We start from the raw sequence: 17020 nt of genomic DNA on the forward strand, positions 1-17020 counted from the left end.
GTGGAAATAAGGTGGGGGCGAGCAGCGCTGGAACTAGGGGTGTGTGGAAGGACCAGCGGTAGGGGCGGTGACAAGCAGCGATCTCCTGTATGGCTTTCAATGAAGCAGTTGGAAGCCGTGGGAGGGAGAGGAGGAGCTGCTTCATTGAAAGCCATACAGGAGATCGCTGCTTGTCACCGCCCCCACCATTGCACTGATCATCCCTGATTGTTCCGTTTCTTTCTAGCCCCTCCCCGCTGTATGCTCCTCAGTGCCCAGCCCCTCCCCCTATCCTCCACACCAACAGGAGAAGAGGGGAGAGATGCTAAATCTGCTCTGCCTCCCCCTGTGCCCGCCCACACTCCAGTCCATACAGCTTCAGAGGATGTGTGGGAAGAAAATTGTACACATAGCAGCCGACAGCTCTGATACATCTGACTGAGCCAGTGAGTCTGACCTCCCTTCCTTCCACCCATCCCTTCCCTCCTTCCTTCCTTCCAGCCACCTTTTCCTTCCTTTCACCCTCCCTTCATTCCCTCCACCCACCCCTCCCTTCCTTCCTTCTACCCACCCACCCGTTTATTCCCTCCTTCCACCCCTCCCTTCCTTCCTTCCACCCCTCTCTTCCTTCCTTCCACCCTCCCTTGCTTCCACCCCTCTCTTCCACCCATCCTTTCCTTCCTTCCTTCCTTCCTTCCTTCCTTCCTTCCTTCCTTCCTTCCTTCCTTCCATGCCTTCCTTCCTTGCACCCTCCCTCTCTTCCATCCTTCTCTTCCTTTCTTTCTTCCTTCTACCTACCCCTCCATTCCTTCTTTCCTTCCTTTCACCCCTCCCTTCCTTCTTTCCACCCACCCCTCCTTTCCCTTCAATCCTTCCTTTCACCCACCCCTCCCTTCCCTTAAAATCCTTCCTTTCACCCACCCCTCCCTCCCTTCCTTCCTTCCACCCACCCCATCCTTACTTCCTTCCTGCCTTCCTTTCACCCACCCCTCCCTCCCTTCCCTCCACCCACCCCTCCCTTCCTTCCTTCTACCCACCCACCCCTTTATTCCCTCCTTCCACCCCTCCCTTCCTTCCTTCCTCCCCTCCCTTCCTTCCTTCCACCCCTCCATTCCTTCCTTCCATCCCTCCCTTGCTTCCACCCCTCTCTTCCAACCATCCTTTCCTTCCTTCCACTCACACCTTCCTTCCTTCCTTCCTTCCTTCCACCCACCCCTTCCTTCCACCCCTCCATTCCTTCCTTCCACCCCTGCCTTCCTTCCTTCCACCCTCCTTTGCTTCCACCCCTTCCTTCCACCCATCCTTTCCTTCCTTCCACCCCTCCCTTCCTTCCTTCCTTCCATGCCTTCCTTCCTTGCACCCTCCCTCTCTTCCATCCTTCTCTTCCTTCTACCTACCCCTCCATTCCTTCTTTCCTTCCTTCCACCCCTCCATTCCTTCCTTCCACCCACTCCTCCCTTCCCTTCAATCCTTCCTTTCACCCATCCCTCCCTCCCTCCCTTCCACCCACCCCACCCTTCCTTCCTGCCTTCCTTCCGCCCACCCCTCCCTTCCCTTTAATCCTTCCTTTCACCCACCCCTCCCTCCCTTCCTTCCTTCCACCCACCCTTCCTTCCTGCCTTCCTTCCGCCCACCCCTCCCTTCCTTCGACCCCTCCTTTCCTTTCTTCCACCCCTCCCTTTTCCTTACTTCCACCCCTCCCTTTCTTCCTTCCTTCCACCCCTTCCTTCCTTTCACCACTCCTTTTCTTCCTTCCTTCCATCCCTCCCCTCCACCTCTCCCTTTGTTCCTTCCCTCCCTCCCTTGCACCCCTCCCTTCCTTCCACTGCTCCCTTCCTTCCTTCCTTCCTTCCTTCCTTGCACCCTCCCTCTCTTCCATCCTTCTCTTCCTTTCTTTCTTCCTTCTACCTACCCCTCCATTCTTTCTTTCCTTCCTTTCACCCCTTCCTTCCTTCTTTCCACCCACCCCTCCTTTCCCTTCAATCCTTCCTTTCATCCACCCCTCCCTTCCCTTCAATCCTTTCTTTCACCCACCCCTCCCTCCCTTCCTTCCTTCCACCCACCCCACCCCATCCTTACTTCCTTCCTGCCTTCCTTTCACCCACCCCTTCCTCCCTTCCCTCCACCCACCCCTCCCTTCCTTCCTTCTACCCACCCACCCCTTTATTCCCTCCTTCCACCCCCTCCCTTCCTTCCTTCCTCCCCTCCCTTCCTTCCTTCCACCCCTCCCTTCCTTCCTTCCATCCCTCCCTTGCTTCCACCCCTCTCTTCCAACCATCCTTTCCTTCCTTCCACTCACACCTTCCTTCCTTCCTTCCTTCCTTCCTTCCTTCCTTCCTTCCACCCACCCCTTCCTTCCACCCCTCCATTCCTTCCTTCCACCCCTGCCTTCCTTCCTTCCACCCTCCTTTGCTTCCACCCCTTCCTTCCACCCATCCTTTCCTTCCTTCCACTTCCTTCCTTCCTTCCTTCCTTCCTTCCTTCCTTCCTTCCTTCCTTCCTTCCATGCCTTCCTTCCTTGCCCCCCCCTCTCTTCCATCCTTCTCTTCCTTCTACCTACCCCTCCATTCCTTCTTTCCTTCCTTCCACCCCTCCCTTCCTTCCTTCCACCCACTCCTCCCTTCCCTTCAATCCTTCCTTTCACCCACCCCTCCCTCCCTTCCTTCCTGCCTTCCTTCCGCCCACCCCTCCCTTCCCTTTAATCCTTCCTTTCACCCACCCCTGCCTCCCTTCCTTCCTTCCACCCACCCTTCCTTCCTGCCTTCCTTCCACCCACCCCTCCCTTCGACCCCTCCTTTCCTTTCTTCCACCCCTCCCTTTTCCTTACTTCCACCCCTCCCTTTCTTCCTTCCTTCCTTCCACCCCTTCTTTCCTTTCACCACTCCTTTTCTTCCTTCCTTCCATCCCTCCCCTCCACCTCTCCCTTTGTTCCTTCCCTCCCTCCCTTGCACCCCTCCCTTCCTTCCACTGCTCCCATCCTTCCTTCCTTCCACCACTCCTTCCCTTCCTTCCACTCTTCCCTTTCTTCCATCCCTCCCTTCCTCCCTGCCTTCCATCCCTGCCTTCTTTCCACCCCTCCCTCCCTTCCATTTTCTTTCTTCCTTCCTTTCCTTCCCTCATTCTGCATAAAACATTTAACAGTGCCATTTAATGAGATAATTTATGAGTGCATGTTTAGGGGCGGGATAGGCTAGGGGTTGGGTAAGGCAACTGGTGGCGAGTAACTCATAAGTCCTGGCTAGTAGCTCAGGACTTGAAATTTTGAGCCCTGATATATATATATAAAAACATTAATATTAAATACTATCTGTATGGAACACACAGAAACAAAATACATCAATAAGGCAATGCCCAATAATACAGTTGTTTAATTCATAACATTATATTTTTTACATTTCAGCTGAAGCTACAAATGTATAAATATTCCAGGGAGATCATTTGACCATATTAAGTTTTAGGTAATATACTCATTTCATGGACTGTTATCTATGTTCTATTTCCGGCCTTTCTCTTTCCCCATGAGATGCTCTTTGGAGTTCATCTCTGGTCGAAACAGGATGATAAAACATTTAGGAAGAAACATACAGATCACTAGAGCCCAGCTTGATGACTGGATTGCAAAGATTTCCATGGCTACGGTGTACTTTCCTTTGGAGCTGAGAGAGGCCGGGATGTAGGAAATCCAGACACTTAGGAAGGCCAACATGCTGAAGGTGATAAACTTGGCCTCGTTGAAGTTGTCGGGGAGTCTTCTGGCCAAGAATGCAACAACAAAACTGATTGTGGCCAAGAGGCCAAGATATCCCAGCATGCTCCAAAAGGCAGTGGGTGAGTTCTCATTGCATTCAACAACAATAATTTCAGGTTGTGTTTCTGTGTTATTTTGAGGGAATGGTGGAGCAGCCCCCACCCAAATACTGCAGAGAAGTAACTGTAGAAGAGAACCAGTGACAATCACCATATAAGACACATGAGGTCTTGTCCATCTCTTCAGGCTGCTTCCTGGTTTGGTGGCCATAAAGGCAAAAACGACCATGAGTGTTTTAGCCAAGATACAGGAGACACAGAGAGCAAACACCATACCGAAGGCAGCCTGGCGCAGAAGGCACTTCTCAGTCCCAGGATAACCAATGAAAGTCAAAGAACAGAGAAAGCAGAGTGACAGGGACAATAACAAAATACAACTCACAGAGTAATTATTGGCTCTGACAATTGGTGTGGTCTTGTAACGAAGGAAAAGTTTGAAAATGGAAACTGGAATCATAGAAGAGGAAAGGCTTGTAGCCATTAAAGTCATTCCTAATGGTTCACTATATGAAAGATACTCAATTGGTTTTGGAATACATTGGTCCTTTTCTGTATTCGGCCACATATCCCATGGACACCTGGAACAATCAATGGCATCTGAAAATAGAGAATAATTATACATGTGTTGTCAAACAAGGGTTTAAACATGTTAAGTGTACCTGTCATTTCAGGTAGACATCCTATAGTTATTGTAAAATTAAAGAAAAACGTCCAACATTTTTCCCCACTAACGGTACGAATATCGGCTGATTTTTTTTATCGGCTGATAATTTGGCAAGAAAATCGGAAATCTATGGCCGCCTTAAGAGACAAAACAGGAATTGGATGGGAAAAAAATAAAAGGAAATCTCACCAATGACAGTTTTCAATGGAACAATTGTCCCTACTTGGTGGACAACCATAAAATAGTATTTCCACTCACTTTCCTTACTGTGACAATGGTCCCCAAGGCAAATAGTGAGAATCTCAATGGGAACGCAGACATAGATACTAATCCTCCTCCACTTTAAAACAATATTATTATCATTAATGGGTTGCATTGTAAAACTAAATAAAGTAAGAGGCAGGGGCGGACTGACAACTCATGGGGCCCCCGTGCAATAGGGGATCATTGGGCCCCTGTGTCCTTTCCCAAACTCAAAAAAGCCTATGAAAAAGGTACCATGGGCATCTCATGGGGCCCCCTAGTGACCCCGGGCCCTCGGGCAGTGCCCGAGTTTCCAAATGGTCAGTCTGCCCCTGGTAAGGGGTACATCTGCGAGCCTTACTTCACTCCACTCCAACATGCTGTCTGTAAGACAAAGGAAGATGCTTTTCTCTTGAATCTTCTTACCTGTCTCATTAGAGATCGAGCCTTGTGGACAAGGGATACATTCAAAGCAGCATATAGGCTCCCCGCTTCGGTGTGCCTTCCTGAACCCTGGCAAGCAGCTAACACTACAAACAGAGATGGGGACCTGGGAAGAAGTTAAGAATGGATTAACATGACTATAGTACAAAGGGATATGACTTTTGTTAATAGCTTGACTAGAAAGAGAACATTTGAGAACACGGTGGATAATTGTAGCATGAGGAGGCTATGCATTGACATACAGATTAGGGACTGAAGCTTGAAAACAGAAGGCAAAGACTGATAAAACCAGAAACAAGCCTAAAATAAGAGGATAAAGGGGTCATTTACTAAAGGCAAATATGCCGATCACTTTGTATAGGAAGTTGGACTTTGCAAGGGAATCTTCTTCAGAGCTTAGTGAATTTGCTGAATTTTCACTTTGCAAAGAATACCAAATTGCCTTCCAAGGGGAAAAAAAACAGCATTTTTTGCTTGCACGTGATTGAATGATGAAAGTCAGCAGAGCTTCACCTCACTGATTAACCCCTTTGTGCCGGCGCCTCCTGTTCCCTTTAAGGGGTTTTAGATGCTGGGAGACAGGGCAAGGTTTGTGATCATGTGATTGCCGTGATTGGCTGTCACAGCAGTTTCTGTTAGCCGCTGGTAATTGTGCTGGGGGCAGGGGCGGACTGACCATTTAGCCACTTGGGCACTGAGGGTCAGTAGGGGGCCCCATGAGATGCCCTTGGTACCTTTCATAGGCTTTTATGGGTGTGGGTTGAGTGTGGGCAAGGACACAGGAGCCCCATGATTTCCTATTGCCCGGGGGCCCCATGAGTTGTCAGTCCGCATCTGGCTGGGAGCGTGCACGGTGAGCGCTCCCGGCTCTATTTTTGTGTGTGTACCCATATATGCGGCCTCTCGGCGTTAAGGCCCACCCACCAAAAGGCAGCATATATGTGTGTGGTCAGCAGGAAGAGATTTAGCTCTGGGCATAATTCCCTTGCAAAATTCAAATTTCCTTGCAAAATTACAGCCTGTTTGTCTTTAGTAAACCAACCTCCCAGACACAAAGACAAGAAAATCTTTTGTGAGTGAACAACAAAAGGGAAATAAAAATCCTAGATTTTAACTCTGTCCTTGTAACTTTCTATTATGATCTCTAACTCCGACCTTCAGTCACAAATCTACATGGTCCTTTCTAAACCAGTATGCATGCCCCTTTGTGTAAGCAGTGTGACCAGGGGCGGACTGACCATTTGGAAGCTCGGGCACTGCCCGAGGGACTGGGGTCAGTAGGGGCCCCATGAGATGCCCCTAGTACCTTTTTGATATGCTTTTTTGCATTTGGGCACGGACACAGGGGCCCCATGATCCCCTATTGCCCGGGGGCCCCATGAGTTGTCAGTCTGCCCCTGAGTGTGAGTCAACCTAATATGTATGTAAACACTAACCATGAACTTCTCTTATTTGTCCCCTTTTGATCTCTTAAATATACCACTGAAACCATTTGTTATGTATATCTGTTCAACAAGTGCAAAAAATACCCCACACGTGTTGATCCTGCCAGAATTCCTCTTAGATTCTGCAGACTGTTAGCATTGAGTACACCGAAGCAGAATGATGGACTGACAATCCCCCAAGTGCTGAAAGAATTCTAATGTGTTTCATACCTCAAAGCAGGATTGTCGGTGCTTTGTTCTGATTTAATAAACTCAAGTTGGCTTTTATAGTGAGTGTCTCTGCTTTCCCGTTTTTTTGATTATCAAATTGTTAAACCTCCTTCCTAAGTTATGGAGATGGGGAGAGGGGAAGATGTTCTATAGCCTTTATATACACTATATTGCCAAAAGTATTGGTCGGCCGGCCTTTACACTCACATGAACTTTAATGGCATCCCAGTCTTAGTCCGTAGGGTTCAATATTGAGTTGGCCCCGCCCTTTGCAGCTATAACAGCTTCAACTCTTCTGGGAAGGCCGTCCACAAGGTTTAGGAGGGTGTCTATGGGAAGGTTGGACCATTCTTCCAGAAGCACATTTGTCAGGTCAGGCACGGATGTCGGGGGAGGAGGCCTGGCTCACAGTCTCCGCTCTAATTCATCCCAAAGGTGATCTATCAGGTTGAGGTCAGGACTCTGTGCAGCCAGTCAAGTTCCTCCACCCCAAACTGGCTCCTCCATGTCTTTATGGACCTTGCTTTGTGCACTGGTGCGCAGTCATGTTGGAACAGGAAGGGGCCATCCCCAAACTGTTCCCACAAAGTAGGGAGCATGAAATTGTCCAAAATATCTTGGCTGACTCCTTAAGAGTTCCCTTCACTGGAACTATTTGGCCAAGCCCAACCCCTGAAAAACAGCCCCACACCATAATCCCCCTCTGCCAAACTTTACACTTGGCACAATGCAGCCAGGCAAGTACCATTCTCCTGGCAACCGCCAAACCCAGACACGTCCATCGGATTGCCAGACAGAGAACTGTGATTCCAGGGAACACATCTCCACTGCTCTAGAGTCCAGTGGCAGTGTTCTTTACACCACTGCATCCGACACTTTGCATTGCACTTGGTGATGGAAGGCTTGGATGCAGCTGCTCGGCCATGGAAGCACATTCCATGAAGCTCTCTATGCACTGTTGTTGTGCTAATATGAAGGCCACATGGAATTTGGAGCTCTTTTAGCTATTGACTCTGCAAACAGTTGGTGACTTCTGCGCACTGTGCGCTTCAGCATGCGCTGACCCCGCTCTGTCATTTTATGTGACCTATCACTTGGTGGCTGAGTTGCTGTTGTTCCCAGTTGATTCCACCTTGTTATAATCCCACTAACAGTTGAGCGTGGAATATTTAGTGACCAGGAAATGTCACGGATGGACTTATTGCACAGGTGGCCACCTATCACGGGACCACGCTTGGAGTCACTGAGCTCCTGAGAGCGACCCATTCTTTCACCAATGTTTGTAAAAGCAGTCTGCATGCCTAGGTGCTTGATTTTATACATTTGTGGCCATGGAGGTGATTGGAACATCTGAATCACATGATTTGGAGGGGTTTCCCAATACTTTTGGCAGTATAGTGTATTTCTTCTCCTTGGGTCTCAGTTCACTCAGCAAAACGAGCCTTTTCAAGTCCTTTACCTTGCTAAAAAAAAAAAAAAAATATATGCCTATATGTTGAAGGAGGATTTATTGCACCCACATTCACTCCTACTGCTGCCTATGTGTAGACCTGTTCCAACACCATTGTATTTGATAACATTTGAACCTTGGTTAGATATAAAAACTACAGCTTGGTTTGCTTTTGTGCCATTAGGCTACAAAAAGATTTAAGAGCAGATATTGTATGAATTTACCTCCGGTCTGCCATTTGGCCACCACACTGAACTTGCATTTATAGAAAAGGTTTCTCCAGATGAGGCCACACTGTCGTAGTTTCCAATCTTCACCTGGACCATGGCACCCTCTTGGTTCTTTTGCCAATTCACAACATCGTACACAGCTGGTGGATCCCCATTCTCATCAAAGAAAACTTCTCTCTTGTCACTTAGTTCAACTCGTACTTTCTTGAAGTAATGCAAAAGCTGCACAGACAACAACAACCCAACTTAATTAAAGACTAACTCCACTTTTGTTAAGAAAAAAAACATTCCCCTCTGGGTGATCTATATACATTGTAACGATTTTAACAAACTTTGTTACAGAGTCCTACCAGTTGTTATTCTGAAGAAAGAACTGTTTGTTTGTCTCTGTCCATGTGGAAAGTGATCTAATGGGAGTGGTATCCTAATTATCAGTCAGCTGCTGTACCTGCAGGACTCTAATGAGGAAAGTGGCAGGGTCTGCATCCCTTTAGACATGATTTTCTATTGGGAGTAGCTCAACAAAAATTAAATTTTTGTTGCAGGGGATGCCTGAAATCTGACTTGTATGTTATTGCAGACTTCTGGGAAAATCGGTGAGCCAATCACACAAGCAGGAAATTATGTTGCTGGGGGCATTCTGTACACATTCTGTGTATGGAACACTTCCAGGTTGCCATATTTCATTTTACAGAAAATGATAGCACTGCAGATTGAAAAGGAAATGTCATTTTTTTCACCATTCAGTTACAATATGACTTGTGTCGCAATTGTACAGTCATGGACAAAATTATTGGCACCTCTGCATTTCTATCAGATAATGCACCACTTTGCCCAGAAAATTGTTGCAATTACGAATGTTAGGCATTCTCATGTTTATTTCTTTTGTTTGTATTGGTATTACACAAAAAAGTGGAGAAAGAACAAGCCAAATCTGACACATTTCTCACAAAACCCCCAAAATGGACTGGGCAGAAATATTGGCACCCTCAATGTAATATTTGGTAGCACACCCCTTAGAAAATCAATAGTTTCCTGTAACCATCAATGAGTTTCTTACACCTCTCTACTGGAATTCTGGAGCACTCTTCTTTCACCAGCTGCTCCAGGTCTCTCAGATTGGAAGAGTTCCTTTTCCCAACTGCTGTTCTGAGATCTCTCCACAGGAGATCTATGGGATTGAGATCTGGACTCATTGCTGGCCTGTTCAGTACACTCCAGCGCTTTGTCTTAAACCATTTCTGGGGGCTTTCTGACGTGCACTTTGGGTCATTGTTCTGCTGTAGAAAGGAAATCTCTCATGACAGTAATACACTGCTCAAAAATATGAAAGGAACATTTTGAAAACATATCAGGTCTCAATGGGGAAAAATATCATGTTGGATATCTATACTGATATGGACGGGGTAATGTGTTAGGAATGTAAGGATGCCCCATCATTTGATGGAAATGCAAATTATCAGAGGACTGAATTCAAAGGCACCCCAAAAATCAAAGTGAAAAAATTATGCAGCAGGCTAGTCCATTTTGCTGAAATTTCATTGCAGCAACTCAGAATGGTCCTCAATAGTTTGTGTGGCCCCATTTGTTTGTATGCATACCTGACAACGTCGAGGCATGCTCCTAATGAGATGACGGATGGTGTCCTGGGGGATTTCCTCCCAGATTTGGACCAGGGCATCACTGAGCTCCTGGACAGTCTGAGGTGCAACCTGTCGGCATTTGATGGACCGAAACATGATATCCCAGAGGTGTTCTATTGGATTTAGGTCAGGCGAGCGTGGGGGCCATTCAATGGTATCAATTCCATCATCTTCATGGAACTGCCTGCATACTCTCACCACAAAAGGCCAGGCATTGTCAAGCCCTAAGAGGAACCCAGGACCCACTGCACCAGCATAGGGTCTGACAATGGGTTTGAGGATTTCATCCCGATACCTAATGGCAGTCAGGGTGCCATTGTCCAGCCTGTAGAGGTCTGTGCGTCCCTCCATGGATATGTCTCCCCAGGCCATCATTGACCCACCACCAAAACGGTCATAATGAACCATGTTACAGGCAGCATAGCATTCTCCACGGCTTCTCCAGACCCTTTCATGTTTGTCACATGTGCTCCGGATGAACTGGCTCTCACCTGTGAAAAGCACAGGGCGCCAGTTTCAGACCTGCTAATTCTGGTGTTCAATGGCAAATGCCAATTGAGCTCTATGGTGCAGTGAAAACAGGGCCCACTAGAGGACGTCAGGCCCTCAGGCCACCCTCATGACGTCTGCTTCTGATTGTTTGGTCAGAGACATTCACACCAGTGGCCTGCTGGAGGTCATTTTGTAGGGCTCTGGCAGTGCTCATCCTGTTCCTCCTTGCACAAAGGAGCAGATATCGGTCCTGCTGATGGGTTAAAGACTTTCTTGGCCCTATGCAGCTCTCCTAGAGTAACTGCCTGTCTCCTGGAATCTCCTCCATGCTCTTGAGACTGTTCTGGGAGACACAGCAAACCTTCTGGCAATAGCACATATTGATGTGCCATCCTGGAGGAGTTGGACTGCCTGTGCAACCTCTGTAGGGTCCAGGTATGGCCTCATGCTACCAGTAGTGACACTGACCCTAGCCAAATGCAAATCTAGAAAAAAAAGTCAGAAAAGATGAGTAGGGAAAAAAATGTTAGTGACCTCCACCTGTAAAACCATTCCTGTTTTGGGGGTTGCCTCATTGTGGCCCATCTAGTGCACCTGTTGTTAATTTCATTAACACCAAAGCAAGAAAATGATTACCAGCCCCCTCTGCTACTTAACTGACCATATTAATATCCCAGGAGTTTAATTGAATTAATGCTATACTCTGATTAAAATGTGTTCCTTTAATTTTTTTGAGCAGTGTATAAAACCCACCAATCTTGACCTCCTTCTAAAAATGCTAATTGGCTGGCCATTGTGATAATCTGACTTCAGGGCTTTCTAAGTCACAAACCCACTACAAGAATGCAGATAGGGAGGAAAGAACTACTGATGTGCGCACAGTAAATATTCAGAGGATTGGCATAAAACTTAGGTCAGCACTGGCAGCCTATATAATTCTCTTAAAGCAGGTTTATTTAATATTGAAATAAATACCCTGAATAAATTAAAAATGTAAAACTGATTAAGTTACAAAAAATGAAATTAATGGTGTAAATGATACGTGTCCCCATTCTGTAGAACCTGCAAGAGGTTCTCCAAGGAGTGGAGCCACAGTTCATGACCGCTATTGTATACAAATAGAGTTTTGTGTTTGCAGATTTAAAAAGGCCAGTAGAGGTCTAATCTCCACCAGGTGGCCATTTGCTGGTTCACTGGTTTCCAAGATCTCGTTGCTCATAGATCATATGTCAAGACTGTCAAACGTTGGGGCTTGTATGTGTTGTATTTGATAACTTATATTTGCAATTTTAGGAGCTAGGTTAGTTACATAATTACATAGTTAGTCTGGCTGAAAAAAGACAAAAGTCCATCCAGTTCAACCATTAAAAAAAAATGTATAATGCTACACCCACAGTTGATCCAGAGGAAGGCAAAAAAACCCAGTAAATCATGATCCAATTTGCTCCTGCAGGGAAAGTGTTAGGGACAGGGGCGGGCTGACAACTCATGGGGCCCCCCGGCAATAGGGGATCATGGGGCCCCTGTGTCCTTGCCTAAACTCAAAAAAGCCTATGAAAAAGGTACCAGGGGCATCTTATGGGGCCCCCTACTGACCCCGGGTCCTCGGGGTTGCCCAAGTTTCCAAATGGTCAGTCCCTGGTTAGGGATTTAAATAAGGGTTGAATTAGTGTCAAATGATGAGGGTTAATGTCTTCCTACCCAGGAATCTGGAAATTAATGTAAAAAAAAAGAAAGATGCCCATCCCTGAGGATCCAGCAGTTAACACTTTGTGTGGGTAGTGACCCTTAATCCCAGCTGTCATTGACTGAACTGATCCTCACTAATGGTTGGGAACCAGTCAGAGTGGTTTTTGATCACCTGATCGCTATGTCAGCTATAGCAAAGTGACCGATGACATGCAGGCTGGAGGCCTTGTTGATGAAATGGGTCTTTAGCCTGCAGTTGGCACTGCAGAAGCCCCTGCAGCCTGAAGTTTGGCTGTTCATCTGTTTAATACTATATCTGTCTAAAGGAATATGGACAATGCTAAATTTGTTCAGACCATTCAGGTATCAAGGTCCTCTGATCACAAAAAGGTTAATGTTAGGACTGTGGTTTATTAGGCATTTTAACATTTAACTGGATATGTCTGTAAGGGTTAGGATTACTGCTAGGATTATGGTAAGCCCAGGGGCGGACTGACCATTTGGGAACTCGGGCACTGCCCGAGGGCCTGGGATCAGTAGGGGGCCCCATGAGATGCCCCTGGTACCTTTCATAGGCTTTTTTGGGTGTGGTTTGAGTGAGGGCGAGGACACAGGAGCCCCATGATCCCCTATTGCCCGGGGGCCCCATGAGTTGTCAGTCCACCCCTGGGTAAGCCTGGGGTTAAGTGTTAAAAGCTACGTAAAGAATTCTGATTATGTTTTGACTTCTTAGACCAAATATTACTTAGCAAACTGAAAAAAAGCATTTATTATTTATTCAAATGCTGCATTAGGTTTATGAATAATTAACTCCTAAATGTGCATGGTTACATATGCATTTTTAGAATCATGTAAAAAAAAAAGACCAGTTTTGAACAGCCTTTTACCTGCCATGCTTTAAATTTCTCAATATCTTTGCACTTTCCCCTGGAAAAGGATCCTTCCTCATCTTTGCAAAACATGAGGTCATCAAGAGCTTTGGCTATAACATGGACAGCAGTGTAAATATTGTAAGATGCTCTCAAGCTTGACACATCGTTATAAAGGTTATGGATGCTATTGAGGTCCTCATCTCCAGTACATACATTTAATGCATTCCTTGATCCATTGACCATCTTTTGGTCAGGTAACGTGCACCCAAAAGCTTCTTCCCAGAAAATTTTGGCCCAAGCAGCACCTGGAGTATTGTACGGGTCAATGCTGTTAAGGTAGTTTTGGAAGCCTAGGATCTTTGAGCTGCGGAATGCAAAACCAATTGTTCCCAACAAGATGGAAGAATACTCATCTACTGAGAGCACATTTGAAATAGACCAAGCTTCGCTAGCTAGAAAGACTTTCCCAGTTGTGTTAAGTATCAAAAGTTCAACAAGTAAGGGAATAAGATAGACATCCGTAGAGAAAACCACCACAGCTTTAGCTGTTGAGGTCTTAATAACCTTGGCAATCTTGCGGATGTTTGTGTAGGAGGTCTGCATATACTCTGTGAATGCCACGCAAGCTCCAGATTTGGCAATTTCCTGCTTAATGATCTTGATTCCCTCTTGGCCATAATCATTGTCAGCAGCAACAAGACCTATCCATGTCCATCCAAAATGAATGACCATCTGTGCCAGTCCTTGAGACTGGAAAGCATCACTTGGAACAGTCCTGAAGAAGGATGGGAACTTTGGCCTGTTGCTTAGAAGAGAACTGGTTGAAAAGAAGCTTATCTGTTGGGTGAAATGTTGCAAACAAATTATCATATTTAGGAAAAAAATGATGGTGAGTTTTTTTTATAATGTTGCTATGAAGGAAAAAAGAAAACATGTAAAGGGAAGTCACGGTAGGGATACAGGAGAGACTACTTATGGTGTAGTAGTTTTATGTTAAAGAAAATATTTCTAAAAGAATTCTGATTGAGAAAATAGTTATTTATAGTTACAGTATTATGTAGGCATTCAAAGGAGCCAACATTGCCATCTTTTGGATTTTTTTTTTTTAATTCAAATATTTATTAATTTTTCATATTCATAAATACATATAAAAAGAGAAAAATAAATAAAGAAGATAATACATTTCTTCAACACTCATCTATCTTATAAAATTCTTATCTCCTTCTATTTTCCCCCCCTTATTTCCCTTCCCTCTACCCCTATTTCCCACCCTCCCTCCACCCTCCCACTCTGCGTTTCTCTCTTTCATCCTTTCCTAAAGATCAAAAGAAAGAAAAAGACACAGAAACTTCATTCATCACTTTCCATTGCTTCACATATATTCATTTGATGTATAAATTCTTCCCATTGCCTCCATCTCCTAATGTAGATCTCCATTTTATCTTCTTGGCTATAATACAACTTCTCCATCTTACTGATCTGATTTACTCTCTCTACCCAATCCTTTTTTCCCGGCACCTCTGGACTATGCCAGAATTTAGGTATTAGGCCCTTTGCTGCATTCATATAGTACCATATACCCGAATCTTTATATTTATTCATTGGTATATCTGTACTATGTAACAAGCACACTTCTGGATCTAGTCCTATCTTTATCCCTGAAATTTTCCTTATTATATTGACCATTTTCTCCCAGTACCTTTGTATCTTTGGACTCTCCCACCACATATGGAACCACGTACCAATCCCTCCACACCCCCTCCAACACTCCTGTGTTCTTTCTACCTCTATTTTGTGTTCAACAGTCGGTGTGATGTGCCACCTAACTAAACATTTATAATTTACCTCCACCTCTCTCATACTGACATTTTCATGTGTAAGTCTATATATTTTCCTCTGTTTATCCTCATCTATTTCTATCCCCAAATCTTTTTCCCATTTCTCTATATAGATTGGTTTTACTTTCATGACTAATTCAGTGAGAATCTTATAAATTTTTGCCGTGCCCCGTCTCCCATCTCTTCGTGATTCCAACAATCTCTCAAACAAATTCCACTCCTTTTTTCCTCTCATAGGTTTCCGAAGGCCTTCTACAAAATGTTTTAATTGGCAATATTTCCACTCATCTATCTTACTAAAAAATTCCCCTCCACCTTTCTTTAAATCCTTCAGTGTTTTCAATTTGTGTCCATCCATAATATCTCTCAGTTGGATATCTTCCTTTTTAATCCATTTTCCCATTCTCCCCTCTATACCTGGTGGAAAATACTCCATATTCCTTAGTGACATTAATTGTGAATTAAAATCCCATTTCATACTTTTATGTAAATTATCCCAAACCTTTAATACATTCAGTGTATATATACTCGTGGTGTCTTTTAAACCTCTATATTGTGTAGGTGCCCATATACTTCTACTCAAATCCACTCCACTCAAATCATCCTCTATCTTAACCCATCTTTTCCCTTCACCATTATGTGTCCAGTCATAAATTCTTGTTAAGATTACAGCGTTATAATATCTTTTAAGGTCTGGCACTCCCAATCCCCCTCTCTCTTTACTTCTAGTCATCAGGTCATAAGATATTCTAGGTTTTTTATTTCTCCATATGAATCTTGTTATCATCCTTTTAATTTCTTTAAAAAAGGCCTCTGGGGGTCTAATTGGAATCATCTGAAATTTGTACAGGATTTTGGGTACTATTATCATTTTTATCAAATTTATACGTCCTAACTAGAGATGAGCGAATCGAAGTATCCGAAGTGGAATTCGAGTCGAATTTCGGAAAAATTTCGATTCGTGCCGAATCCGAAAAACAGCCTAATTCGGACGCGCGAATCGAAATTTTTCCGAAAATGGCGGCTGACATGTGCGGCGACGGAGCGGGGATGTCGGGGAAGGCGCGCAGACAAGGCGCGCTGCCCCATAATGCATTCCTCAACGACATGTGATCGCATCAGCCAATCAGCAGCCAGCCAGCCAGCACTGTGTAATGGTCGAGGTATATATAGCGGCCATTTTGGAAATCTTCATTTGCCTGCAGTCATTGAACAGAGGCAGACCGCTCTGTACTAGGGACAGGGACAGAGTTAGGGCCACAGAAACAATACTTGGGGACAGAGAGAAGTTACTTAGGGACAGAGAACCATTACTCAGGGACACAGACTTGTTAATGAGGGCCACAGAATCGTTCTTTAGGGACAAAGAAACGCTAGTTAGGGCCACAGAATTCATACTCAGGGACAGACAGAATTGTTACTCAGTGCCAGAGAATTGTTACTTAGGGCCACAGAAACGTTATTAGGGCCACAGAATTTTTACTCAGGGACAGACAGAATTGTTACTGAGTGCCAGAGAATTGTTACTCAGGGACAGACAGAATTGTTACTGAGTGCCAGAGAATTCTTACTCAGGGCCACAGAATTCATTCTCAGGGACAGACAGAATTGTTACTCAGGGACAGACAGAATTGTTACTGAGTGCCAGAGAATTGTTACTCAGGGACAGACAGAATTGTTACTGAGTGCCAGAGAATTGTTACTCAGGGACAGACAGAATTGTTACTGAGTGCCAGAGAATTGTTACTCTCACAGACACAAAATTGTTACTTGCACAGACACAGAATTGTTACTTGCACAGACACACAATTGTTACTCAGGGCCACAGAATTCATACTCAGGGACAGACAGAATTGTTACTGAGTGCCAGAGAATTCTTACTCAGGTCCACAGAATTCATACTCAGGGACAGACAGAATTGTTACTCAGGGACAGACAGAATTGTTACTGAGTGCCAGAGAATTGTTACTCAGGGACAGACAGAATTGTTACTGAGTGCCAGAGAATTGTTACT

General features: G+C 45.1%; 1 protein-coding gene and 1 long non-coding RNA gene across 2 annotated transcripts in view; one reads left to right on the forward strand and one right to left on the reverse strand.

Moving 5' to 3' along the window:
• Positions 1 to 302: 302 nt before the first annotated feature.
• The window catches only part of LOC149448946 (uncharacterized), a 62560-nt gene continuing 45842 nt past the window's right edge, over positions 303 to 17020 (forward strand). The window contains exon 1 of the long non-coding RNA XR_016315470.1: positions 303 to 425. This is a non-coding gene — a long non-coding RNA (uncharacterized LOC149448946). The remainder of the gene's footprint in view (positions 426 to 17020) is intronic.
• On the reverse strand, positions 3330 to 13964 carry LOC149448947 (extracellular calcium-sensing receptor-like). Its single transcript, XM_089694045.1, has 4 exons — positions 13184 to 13964; positions 8467 to 8694; positions 5120 to 5243; positions 3330 to 4383 (listed from the first exon to the last, which is right to left on the reverse strand). Exons 1-4 carry the CDS (start codon positions 13898 to 13900, stop codon positions 3473 to 3475), a joined length of 1980 nt encoding a protein of 659 aa, XP_089550171.1. The 5' UTR covers positions 13901 to 13964; the 3' UTR covers positions 3330 to 3472.

The sequence above is a fragment of the Staurois parvus genome, unplaced genomic scaffold, assembly GCF_062004578.1.
Source record: "Staurois parvus isolate SC_StPar_1 unplaced genomic scaffold, SC_StPar_1.0 ptg000647l, whole genome shotgun sequence".
Classification (NCBI taxonomy): Eukaryota; Metazoa; Chordata; class Amphibia; order Anura; family Ranidae; genus Staurois; species Staurois parvus.